Source organism: Podarcis cretensis, assembly GCF_951804945.1.
Source record: "Podarcis cretensis genome assembly, chromosome: 12".
Classification (NCBI taxonomy): domain Eukaryota; kingdom Metazoa; phylum Chordata; class Lepidosauria; order Squamata; family Lacertidae; genus Podarcis; species Podarcis cretensis.
Genome location: NC_137181.1, coordinates 61,811,234 through 61,824,695, shown reverse-complemented (window position 1 = coordinate 61,824,695; position 13,462 = coordinate 61,811,234). Strand labels below are relative to the sequence as shown.

General features: G+C 44.5%; 1 protein-coding gene across 1 annotated transcript in view; it reads right to left on the bottom strand.

Annotated features, from left to right (window-relative positions):
- The window catches only part of CNTNAP2 (contactin associated protein 2), a 1,037,318-nt gene that overhangs the window by 285,885 nt on the left and 737,971 nt on the right, over positions 1–13,462 (bottom strand). Inside the window, exon 13 of the mRNA XM_079947520.1 lies at positions 2,339–2,539. Coding sequence (XP_079803646.1) covers positions 2,339–2,539 — 201 coding nt within the window. The remainder of the gene's footprint in view (positions 1–2,338; positions 2,540–13,462) is intronic.

Genomic DNA, 13,462 nt, shown 5'->3' with positions numbered 1-13,462 from the left:
ATGACATCTGACACGAGTGTTTTTAAACCAGTTTCCCCTCCATACAAAAGTACAAGCACACAAGCAGTTGAATTGACTTAGCTGGATGCTCTGAACATCTGAGCAGGAACTTCTCTTGTGATTAGGGCTGGGTGATATATCAATATATCGTCAAAAACCATTTTGAAGCCCATAGTGTGATATTGGTTTCATAATTTTTGACCTGGTAATATATTGCGAATCGTAATGTGTGTTTGGACTGAGCAATATATTGTCCAAAACCAGTTTGAAGTAGCAAATCATGATGTGTGTGTGTATGTGCTATTCAAAAATCACAGTGAGAAAAACCATGAAGCCAGCCAATGCTTCTCTTGATTCCTGCATTCCTTCTTCACATTAACTCTGCCAGCTCAGCTTTCCCTTCCCCAATGCAGGGGGCAGCAAATCACAAGAGCAGCGCCGGAAAAAATCACGATGCTAGAAAAAACGTGAAGCCAGCCAAGGCCTCTACATAGCTCCATCTTTATTTCAGACATTATGATATATTGGTATATCATGATGTTTAGCAGGTGATATATTGAAATGTTGAAAACCAAATATTGCCCAGACCTAGTTGTGATATGGCCTAAAATATCATCACCCTACAAAAGCAAAAACCATTTTTATGTTTTTCATCTAGTCCCCCTGCTCCATCTGCACGCACGCCAGCCCAGTGTGATTTATTTGTAAAATTATCCAGGAGAAGAAGCCACAGAATTTTATATTCTAAGATAAGAAGTGTATCGTTATGTATTATAAGACAACACTCCCAAAGAGTAAACAGAAGAGGAGGATAGGGACAAAAAGGAGCTGGCCACTTGCTGAACAGAGCTGAGGAACAGGCTATTTACAGAAGAAATGGATCAGCTTCTGCTTTTCCGCTGTGTAAATCACCAATGTGGGATGTGCGCAGACTAGCCACTGACGGGATGTAAACAATACTTAAAATGATCTGCACTGATTTGTTTTTCCCTGTCTCGCTCTTTGGAAGCAAAATGTGTTTGTGTGCTTGTGTGTGGTATAATAATGCATCTAATTCTCTGAGAACATCCTGTGTGCCAGATCTAAAATATGTGTAGTTCAAAGAAGACATAACAAAATATAATGGGGATTCTCTGTGTAAACACCTCCCAATTCTTTGGAAACTGTCACCCCTCTAAAATTAGCAAGTTAGGAGAATCATAGCTATTGAAGACTGTCAGCCATACAATAATAGAATCATAAGATTGTAGTGTTGGAAGGGACCCCAAGGGACATCTAGTCCACCCCCTGCAACACAGGAATTTCAGCTAAAGCATCCAGGACAGATGCCCATCCAACCTCTGCTTATAAACCTCCAGTTCTTTGATCTTTAAGGTGCTTTTGATAATCTGTAAACTTTGACTACCTGAGCAAAGTGAGGCCTTTGGTTTACCTCACACATTTATCATTCCATGTTTGCAAGTTTATTAGCAACATGCTTTTATGTCTCCCTGAGGTAGCAGGCTGAAATTGGTACATTTGTTCCAAGTGCAATTCTGTGCTTCAGATTCAAGCAACAGCTAGATTCCATGCCCATTTTCCAGCGAGGAAGTTAAGATGCAAAACACAAAATATATTGTAACGCAATTTCTTCCTTGAAGATCAGAATAAAAATGGAGGTGCATGTTCAGGACACAACAACACACACCAAGCTTGTATTAATAGCCATCCAAGCTCCCACAAGCGCTCACACGGAGAGGGTCAAAAGTCTGGACTGGAAGACGAAGAGGACAAGGAAGTTTGAGAAACTCCTGCTTCTGTTTTGCACCCAAAGAGTCTCTAAATAAGACCAGGATATTGTTTTCAGTAGAAGGACTCAACTCTGTGACATCTAAAATGCTAATAACAGGGCACTGCTGAGTATGGCCCTGGTGCATTTCCTTCCCCACTGAGTAGCTCTCTCCCACCTAAGACTTCCAGGTCAGATGCTTGGAAACATCTTCCTTTTTAGAAATCAGCTTTCTGTACAGAAACAAAGATGGCAACAGCAAAAATAAAAATTCTTACAAGAGTTGAATGTGGAAGAGCCTACTTTTTGAATTCACTTTTTTGTATTCACTACATTAAAATTAGCTTATGGAAATGGCAGCATGACTCATCCCAAACTGAATAAATATTTCATCAGCAGCACAATATAGAAACACACAAAAATGACAATATCATTAATAAGGTAGTACAAATAAAGGACACCCCCCATCCCAAGTGGGCTGGATTACTAGAGCCACACCAGGAAGCGTTTTGGATTAGATTTAGGCCAGATGCAAAACCAGGACACTTGTTTAGAAACTGGCCTGCCTACCTGGGGTGTTCAGCAGCCTTGACATTTTGCAGGTGTAGGAAATGAACTGCTCACAATACTCAGCGCTGCTTGTGATGGCGGAGATCTGATCCATGGTGGCACTGTAATTCAGCTGCAGCAAAGCGTGCTTCTCCGGCCTCTTGCTCACCACCGGGGAATGTTCCTGCAAATCATGATTCACAGTCGTCCACACTTTGTCCTCTGAAAGAAAAATAAAGAAAAACAATTCAGTGTGCCAGAATCATCACTTATCATAGAAAGGCCACCTGAGCCCCTGCCCAGGAAGGGGTATGAGGCCACATGTCCTTTCAAAATAGAGCCACCTGGGTCTCCTTGTGAGTCATAAACATTGACTCAGCACTTTAAGTGCCACGGAGAAGAGCCATCACCTCCCTTTGCAGCCCCACATTGGTTATAACCACTCCTTTGACTTTGCCAGACAGAAACATGGACAGGGTCACAGGAATGACACCCCCAAAGCTGGTGATCAAATGTCACCAGCACTCCCATTAAGCCCACCCACAGCCTGTGGGAAGCGCAGGGCAGATCTTGCTGCTGACCAAGGCTGCCTCATGGCCTGTAAGGAGATCAATGCATTGCCTGCCCAGGAAGGGAAGGGATTCCCCAGCAACAGATGATGTCTGCTTCCTCTTGCTTTATTGTATATTTTTCTCACTCTGTAAATGAAACCCATCAAAGAGCAACTTTTGTGATCTTCCTTGCCAATCTGAATCCAAAACAACTACAATACTGCCTTTGGCAACCAAAACCTTTGGCAGATCACACTCTAGGTTTGCTTGTGTGAAATGCTATTTTCTTTTCTGGTTCCTTTCTTTTCATTTCAGGAATGAGACTACCACACATATCTTAATAAAGCATGCCATGGTAAAGTGAGATTAATCTTGATTAAAGTTATATAAGGGCTGACGACATAGTGTTTATAAAGCCTGCTTCTTTGCTCTGCTGCCTTCATGCCGCAAGATGCTTTGTGGCCTGTCAACGTTTATTATATCATAAAGCACTTATTCAAGTTCAGGTTCTGATGGGATAATAATGCTGCTTATTAGATCCCCGAGGGAGATGGTAGGTTTTTCCTTATTGCTTGTGGGCTATGGGTAAAATGAGCCAAAAGTGAACTTGCCAATGGATCTGAGGGATGTTTCATATTTACCAGCGCCCCGATCCTTTTATTAGGAGGCTGGCAGCTAATGCACAAGTCTTAAGGGTAGGACAGAAGATAGGGAAATGTGCAGTGTGGCAGCGATGGTAGAAGCTTGGAATGGATAGATGCCCTCAATTTGCCCCCACTCTTGCATGTGAGGCCATTGGGGAGGGGGGATGAGCAGAGGAGGATGCGGGGAGAGGTAGACCCTTCACTTCTTTTATTGATTTATTAAAGCCGGGCTTTTTGGCTAGCAGCTTAGCAGTGAAGCTCTGCCAGCCATTAATATTTACTTTGGCCTTAGAGGGTCACACTAGCATCCTTTCCAGAGGTGGGGGACCAGGCAGGCGGAATGGCAACAGTGGGAACCAGAGCTCTGCTGCTGCCGCCGCCATGCCCCCTGCCATAGCCACAGGCAAAGCCATTGGGTGATAGCCTCTTTCCTTCCATTTTTGTTGGACGCCTGCCCCAAAGGCACTGTGCACACAGAAATGACAAGAGTCCAGCTCTACTAGAAACCACAACTGGCAGACTTCTCCCTTTTATGCAAACTTTACACTTCTATGCTCCTTGGGCAACAGTCCGAATTTGTCCAAAGCTGCCCTGCACATCCAGACATCCTCTCCCTTCTGCCCAATACGACACAGCCCTATTCCTTCCTTCCTTCCAAAAGTTTCAGAGCAACTTAGTTTTACTCTACCTTTTAATCAAATGATCCTCAAGACAGATTGCAACAAATTCTAATAATGAAAAGTACACCCTGAAACAGCCCTGTGTCCTCCTGCTCATGAACAAGGTCACAATGTGCTTCCCTTCAGTTCTCCTGTCTCAGAGAGTCTTATAGGGTTGCCATACACCTGGACATATCTGGAATACTGCTCTCTCTAGCCGTTTCCTGCTGGAAATTGGTCAAATGTCCAGGAAAATCTGGACGTATGGCAGTCTATGTCGGCAGTGTTGTTTTTGCCAGTTTCCCATAAAAATAGCTCAAAAACAGCAATGTTTTTGCAATGAAAAGCTCAACAACTTTACAAAAAATAAAGTTTTTTTTCTGTCTGGATTTCCACTGTTTGAAATATGGCAGTCCTATCTTGCTAGGAAAATTATATTCTAATGCCCTGGAATAACATTTAGATTTTTTCAGTACCACTTAGGGAGGCTTTCCTTTCTGGCTGGCATGGAGAGCTTGACACTCACCTTGCTGGCTGGGAAATGGATCCAGGCCCACCTGCAAGATTGGCCAATCACAGGCAGGCTTGGAAGCAAGGCCTCCTTTGGGGGTGGGCCTGACGGAGCAGGGAGGCTTCCCTCAGGTCCACTCCCAGGATACTTAAGATGCTCTGCCCTTGTCATGCAACGTTTCCCTTTTTTAAAGGGAAGTTCCCTTATTCTGAATAGAATTCCTTGCAAGAAGAGGGAAAAGTTGACAGCTATGGTCATGGCATCTAGTTTCTTCCTCATCAGATCATTTAAGCATTGGATATACCTTAGTCTTGGGTGGAGGGGAGGGTGATAGTCTCTGCCTGCCCCTCCAAAGGTAGGGTATCCCATTAAAGGGATCCAGGAGGAGCTGCTTTCATCCAGGTGTCCAGCACCCCTCAAGGCGGCAGTCTCTGTGGGGGTCCCCCTATTTGTTGTAAGTCATTGGAATCCTCCACTGCTGAGTTGACCCCCATCGTTCTACCCGGACACTGAGGTCCAGCACCGAGGGCCCTCTGGCAGTTCCCTCACTGCGAGAAGCCAAGTTACAGGGAACCAGGCAGAGGGCCTTCTCGGTAGTGGCGCCCTCCCTGTGGAACGCCCTCCCACCAGATGTCAAAGAGAACAACAACTACCAGACTTTTCGAAGACATCTGAAGGCAGCCCTGTTAAGGGAAGCTTTTAATATTTGATGTATTACAGTATTTTAATATTTTTTTGGAAGCCGCCCAGAGTGGCTGGGGAAGCCCAGCCAGATGGGTGGGGTATAATAAATTATTATTATTATTATTATTATTATTATTATTATTATTATTATTGGCATCACTTCTGGCAGTGAATGGTTGCCTATGCCAAACATCTTACATCTGTCATCAGTAAGGTTTTGGCCTTATTTGATCCAATCTAAGTTATTGTGTCCATCATTCATAACCACTTGGGGAAGGTGCTACAGGGCTGGCTACAAAGCTACTCTTTCTGCACCTGTGTTCCTGTGCTCTACTTGGCAGATTGGGAGAGAAGCCTATAATTATCTCTCCCAATCTTCTTGCCCCTGTTTTCTGCACAGAATTAAAGGGGGAACAGAAATCCCTTGGGATTTTGGCCACATACGGAAATCTCACTGAAACTCTTAGTTGGAATTTGCAATATAACTATATGTGAGAAACAGGAAGTGGAAAAGGAAAATGGACGCGGGGGGGGGGGGGGGGCGTGTTATGAAGCTTCCAAATCAAGGCATTCTCTGCAATCTGGGTTATCTGGTACAACTATCGTGAACTATATAGTCAAGAAGACAAGGCTTTAAAAAAGAAGAGTGCAAATACAGTAGTTAAAGGTCACAGTTTAAGTAGAGCTGACTGGCCAGCAATTCTTCTTGTCCCACCATTAAAAAATAAATAAATCAGTGTGTCAGGAAGATGGGAGTGAAATTCATTTCAAAATGGGACTTGGGTGCTGTTTTGCAAGGGCTTCTAAAATGCAGTCTATTCTTCTCTTCCTCAGTGTACCTCCAACAGTTAATAATAGACGAAAGGCAAAGGTCTGTCTCCACTGGTGCTGCTGAGTCCCTTGTGAGGCCATATGGCATTTTGCATGAGCGCTAAATTCACTTAGCCAAGCAGATGGGCCATACAGTAGCTGTAAACACACTTTGGTCTATTCTCTGTTAATTGTCATCTCAATTAATGAGAAGCATATAGCTTTATCTAATATATGAAGCTAAAGATTTATGCGAAATTATTAAGAGATTATTTTGACATTGTGATTTCCACACACCCCAGAAGCCTTTGCTAAATAATGTGGATATGAAGAATGCTAAGGTCAAAGGTGAGAGACATTTCAGTACCATTGTTCGCTGTCCTTGAAGCTACAGATAATTGCATCAACAAACATCAAAGGCAAAGGGAGCCTTGCATTCTGCTTAAACTTAAGGAACTTGTTTAATGTTTAGAGAAGCCTCAGATTTTTTTCTTTTTGCAGCGCAAGCAACTAAATACATAGGTTAAGGTTTATCAATTGCTGGTCCGGGATACTGTTGAAATATGCCACATATATCACTTGATATTTCATTCCTTATTACTAGATGCTTCATGATTTGCAGCTCCATGAGTAAAGTTGGATTGATTTTTATGTGGACACTTATTTAAGGATACGTAGTGGGGTGGATTTGGGTCTTCTCACAACTCTCAGCTTCCACAGTTCTTTAGGGGATGCCATGATTGCTTTTTCACTGTTATTGTAGTGCTTGAAATGAACATGTGAATCTGCCACGTGTCTACTCAGAAGTAAGCCCTACTGAATTCAGCAGAGTGTACTCCCAGGAAAGTGGGTTTAGGATTGCTGCCTAAGAGTAGTAGAGAAGCAAAAGTTTGAATGAGGGTCCTCCAGGTTTTTGTGTGTTGCAGAAGGAACAGATACAATTCACTTAAACAATGGGGTGGGTATTGCCCTTGGCAGACCTACAAGCTCATGCTGGGGATTTTCAGACCTGAACAGGTCCCGATTCTGCAGCTGAGTAAGTCTGTGCCCAGAGTGGAATTTTACTGCTACACAGGAATGAAGGAAGCAGACCGAGGGGCCAGCAGGGACCTGCCAACTTTCCTCTTCCTCTCAGATGGACAGGCTGATGCAAAAAATGAAAAAGCTGTGCAAAGGTTTTTTTTAACATCTCACGTCTTCTCATTTTTCAGCTCCATTCCCCACTCCCCAATAATTGTTTGTTCAGTCATAATATATATGCACCCTGCAATATGTTAGATGCTCACTGAAGTCATATATGGAAAGGAAGCAATATAGTATAATTGGCTCCAGTCGTACGTTTAAAAATAAGCAAAGGCAAGCAGATGGATCCTCCACAGGAGGCCCCAGGTATCTCCTGTAATGAGATGGAGTTCTGCAGGTATCTGGAGGCTGCTGATTAGCTTAATGCTCATAAGACCTATTTTAAGCACAAGGCAAATTTCACAGAATAAAAAGATCACATATTTAGCAATTTACCACTATACGGTCCTTGTTCTCAGGAAGGAGTGGGTCTCTCACAAAACAAGTGGGGGGGGGAAAGCATTTTGCTTCCCTCTTTTGTGGCCCTTAAAAGACACTGCAGGGGCAGACAGTTTGCTTTCGCAACATGACAATTATAAACCTCAACCGATTAAGTATGATCCATGCACAGAGGTTGGAAGTGGCAGAAGGAACATTTCTGGGTGCTGAAACGCACAACAGGAAGTGCGCTATTCTATCTCTCACATCCACAAGCAGGACAGGGGTCAAGTATGCACTAAAGATCCCAGCACATGCATGATGTGGTTCAGGTATACTGCTGCCGCATGAACACAGCCAGACCCTTTCCAGTTAGAGCCACATGGGGCTTCATTGCAATCGGCTGGACACGGCCATCACGAGGAAGGGCTAGTTCATGCAATCTAAAAAACAAAGTAGTAAAGTTGTTTATGGGCTGCACCATTGCTGCAATGAGGTTTCATAATCATCATCATAATAGTAACAATAATAGTAATAATAACAACAGCAGTAATTCGATTTTTATCCTGCCCTTTCTTCCAAGGAGCCTGGGGCATTTTTAAAGCATTCTAAAAACAATTGCAACATTCTAAATACTGTTTAAAACATTCTCTCATTTGGAGGGGGCCGCTAGGAGCGCCTTGGAAGATGGCCGACCATCTCTCCAGCTCACACGAGGTAATTAAGAGGCTGATATGGGAATAAATCAGCCTCCCAAAATTCTTCCCGAGGAAGGGAAGATGCAGCCTCATCCGCGGTTGCCCATAAATCACCCCGAGTTTGAAAGAAGGAGGGGGGAGGGCACTGGACGGAAAGCCCTTGAGTGAGCTTTGGATCTCCCGGACGCTGCTTCTGAGAGCGACGCTAGTTGCATTACTTAAGATAAAATATTAGATATAAAAGTAATTGCACATGTTTCGAGCAAAGAAAAGGGTATATCAGATGCTTATTAAGCCTGTCACTGAGAAGTTAAGAGTGATGGAATGGACTATACAGAAGAAAACATCAATGAATAACAGCTATGTCGGTATGTTAAAACGGAACGAAAAGGAGGGGGGAAGCTTCTTCTTTTTATTACGATATTACCTAACAACCCCTCCCCTAGAAGAACCGTCACATGACTGATAGCAAGTGAGATTGGAAAATAAACTGTGTGGAAATAACTAAAGGCTTTGTTTTTTGGAAGATCTGGAAAGAAAATGAAAGGCTCTCCTGTGACGCAGTTCTTAATCGGGATTCGCCATTATGAGACAGGCTATGTTGCGAGATTGATAGTCAGAGGGGGAGGCGAGCCATTGCTCTGTTATCATGTTTGGATTGTAAATTTGACTTGGAAAAATCTCCTCTGGAAAGACTGATTTATGGTGCAACTGGTCTGGGAAAATTAATGAGCAGACGCTTAGATTTTATTTCATCGGAACTGACAAAAATGGCGCATGCCACCTGAGCAGGATTTTTGGATCAGCGTGTGATGATTTACTGCAAACAAAAGACTTACCAGTTTTTTTTAAAAAAGGGAGAGCCTTACAAAGTTCACACAGAAACATAACACCGTATTTTTCCTTCTATAACACGCAGATTTTTTCTCCTAAAAAGGAAGGGGAAATGTCTGTGCGTGTTATTGAGCGAATGTGTGGTCCCTGGAGCCAATTGGTGCAAGGGGAGGCAAAAAAAAAGCAGGCAAAAATCAAACCGCGCGTCTCCTAGAAGGAAAACTTGAAAAGAGGAAGCGGCTGCTTTCCGGCATTCTGCCTCAGGGTCTTACTGCCCACCCACCTCTGTTTCCTTGCTGTGTTTGCTCAAACGGAACAAAGAGCAGGGAAAGCCCCTCCCCTACAGGCAAGCAGGAGGGAGAGAGAGAGAGAGCGCGCGAGCTGGCTGGCTTGGGTGGGTAGGTGAGGGAAAACTTTTGCCTTCCTTTCCTCCCTCCCGTTATACCCCTCTCCTGCATTCTTAGCCAGCTGCTTCTCTGCACACCCCTCTCCTGCTCCTTGTCCCTTCTGTGTTTTTCCTTCCCTCCCCACTTAAAATGTGGTTAAAAAGCATGGATCCACATGGATCCTCAGGATCTTTGCATTGGGTCAGCCCAAATTCACCATCAGATCACATAACATGTCCATGGCTACAGCCTGCCCCCCCAAAACCACACACCCACTGTTGACTGGGGCTGCAATGGTGCAAAAACGTGGTTAAAAACCATGGATCTACATGGACCCTCAGGATCTTTGCATTGGGTCACCCCAAATTCACCATCAGATCACATAGCATGTCCATGGTTACAGCCTGCCCCCCAAAAATCACGCACCCACTGTTGCCTGGGGCTGCAGTGGTGCAAAAACGTGGTTACAAAACATGGATCCACATGGATCCTCAGGATCTTTGCATTGGGTCAGCCCAAATTCACCATCAGAGCACACAGCATGTCCATGGCTACAGCCTGCCCCCCCAAAATCACGCACCCACTGTTGCCTGGGGCTGCAATGGTGCAAAAACGTGGTTACAAAACATGGATCCACAGGGATTCTCAGGATTTTTGCATTGGGTCACCCCAAATTCACCATCAGATCACATGTCTGTGGCCACAGCATGAAGCACAAAAATGATACATCCACTGTTTCATTCAGAATGTTTTTTCCCTTGTTTTCCTCCTCTAAAAACGATGTGCGTGTTATGGTCAGGTGCGTGTTATAGAGCGAAAAATACGGTAATTGCCTTAACTCGCTTCCATTCTTGGGCAAGGTGATTGAGTGGGTGGTTGCTGAACAACTCCAGGCACGCCTGGAGGATGCGGACCATTTGGATTCCTTCCAGTCACGATTCAGGCCTCATCATGGGACTGAAACTGCCTTGGTCGCACTGGTTGATGATCTCCAGTGAGCTAGGGACAAGGGTGAAAGCCGTTTCCTAGTTCTGCTGGATCTCTCAGCAACCTTTGACACCATCGACCATAACATCCTTCTGGACTGCCTAGAGGAGCTGGGGGCACTGTTATGCAATGGTATAACATTATGCGCCATGTCCAGAAAGTGGTGTTGGGGGATGAGTGTTCAGACCCCTGGGCCCTCACTTGTGGGGTGCCTTAGGGTCCTGTGCTCTCCCCCATGCTTTTTAACATCTATATGAAGCTGCTGGGAGAGATCATCAGGGGGTTTGGGCTGGGTGTTCATCAGTATGTAGATGATACCCAGCTCTACCTCTTTTAAATCAGAACCAGTGAAGGCGGTGAAGGTCCTGTGTGAGTGTCTGGAGGCAGTTGGAGGATGGGTGGCAGCTAGCAGATTGAGGTTGAATCCTGACAAGACAGAAGTACTGTTTTTGGGGGACAGGGGGTGGGCAAGTGTGGGAAACTCTGTGGTCCTGAATAGGGCAACTGTGCCCCTGAAGGACCAGGTGCGCAGCCTGGGAGTTATTTTGGACTCACAGCTGTCCCTGGAGGTGCAGGTCAATTCTGTGTACAGGACAGCTGTGTATGCAGGCTGAGACCCTACCTGCTCACAGACTGTCTCACCAGAGTGATGCATGCTCTAGTTATTTCCCACTTGGACTAGTGCAACATGCTCTATGTGGGGCTGCTTTTGAAGGTGACCTGGAAACTACAACTAATCCAGAACTCAGCAGCTAGACTGGTGACTGGGAGCAGTTGCCGAGACCACATAACACCGGTCTTGAAAGACCTACATTGGCTCCCAGTATGTTTCTGAGAACAATTCAAAGTCTTGGTGCTGACCTTTAAAGCCCTGAACAGATTCAGTATACCTGAAGGAGTGTCTCCACCCCCATTGTTCGGCCAGGACACTGAGGTGATTACTCAACAAGGCACAAGGAAAATGAAATCTTATAAAAACAACTTATATTTATCAGTTAACATGCAGAAACCCACAATTTACTTAATACCTGTGTCAGATTTTCATGCCCTGTTGGATTACTTAATTAACAATCTCTATCAAGCACCCAGTGGCTAAAGGGAAAATAGCAGAGAGCTATTCACTGCTCTGGTTCAACACTTTTTCTTCTTAATGTGGATTGTGCTAGAGAATTTCCCAGTGGGCTGTGTCTTTAGATTCTGATCTGTAGTCAGTCTGTCAGGGCAAAAGTCAGACTCTGTCCAGCAAGCAAGAAGCAGAGTTTGTTAGAGAAGTGAACTCTTTATTCCTCTTTTCCCTCTGACCTCTCCTCAGTGTCCCACCACCGATCCCTAGGCTCTGAGCCGTCCTCCTCTGGGGTTTCCCTTGGGGGTTCCCCTGCTGCTGCCTCCCACCACTCCTTCTTCATCTAGCCAGTCCCTGGCAGTCTGGCAGGATTAATCCCATTGTAATAAAATAATAGAAATTACAAATAAAACCCATTTGGGATGAGTTTTGTAATTGCAAAGTGAGAACAATACATGAAAATAAAATTTCACAAATATATTTATTTTACTGAATTTTGTATCAGAAACAAAAGCAGTCTGATGAAAGAACAAACAAACAAACAAACAAACAAACAGCCTTTCAAATATATTCAGAATGCTATCAAAAAAGGAAGCACCAGTATCTTCCAGGTTGGCGAATAAATTACTAGAGATGGATGAGGGGAAAATTTACAGTTGCACTCTATGTACTGTAGCAACAATTCCCTTTTTCTCACAAGTTCTGTGGTAATACAATTTTCATTATTATTTTTTATTTTGCTAAAGGTCAAGGTCATTTTGTAACACTTTGTAATAGAATACATTACACTTTGCCCATTTCTGCAAGAAGAGAAAAATGTAATAACATTTCGCTTAAAAACAAGAATCATATTTAAGCCTTAACCCTTATTTCAAAAACTAAATTTCAATGCTGAGTTCTGAGAGATAGTGAAAAAAGGCACAGGCATCTATGATTTCTGTCTACATGCTTTAAGTGTACATAGTTTATTGGCACTCGCATGCCAACAAAGCAGAGCAGGGTGGAAGTTTCAATGTCTCAGACAAATCAGGAAATCTGGAGAGCTTATCATCTTCCCGCTCACTAAAGAAGCAGCATGCGGGCTTCAAAACCTGAACAGGCTTCTAGTAAAGCCTAGCCTCTGCTCAGCAACACAGTTCAACAGTACCTTCTGGTTATGCCAGTCCTAGACATTTGGTAAAGGTAAAGGGACCCCTGACCATTAGGTCCAGTCGTGGCCGACTCTGGGGTTGCGGCACTCATCTCGCTTTCTTGGCCGAGGGAGCCGGAGTACAGCTTCCGGGTCATGGGGCCAGCATGACTAAGCTGCTTCTGGCGAACCAGAGCAGCGCACGGAAATGCCGTTTACCTTCCTTATCTACTTGCACTTTGATGTGCTTTCGAACTGCTAGGTTGGCAGGAGCAGGGACCCAGCAACGGGAGCTCACCCCATCATGGGGATTCAAACCACCGACCTTCTGATCAGCAAGTCCTAGGCTCTGTGGTTTAACCCACAGCACCACCCGCGTCCCAGACATTTGGTACATACAGATTTACAAGCAAAAGCTGCTGACCATCCTGTGTATGTGAATACTTGGTGTGCTGGATTTTGTGGGTTCCTCCCAACCAGTGAAGAGAATTTTACTACAGCACTGCTTCCGTGGATTTCAGATTGAGTGTGGCCACATTCCTTTCTGCTTGGCGGCATGTGACAGATTAAGGGGCCACCCGAATTCATTCCTTGTGGTTGCCCCCCTGTGGGCCACCAGCTCCTTGCTCATCCTATTTCCAGATCTTTTCTGTCCTCCCATTGGAAATGCTTCCACAGGTCCATGCCCC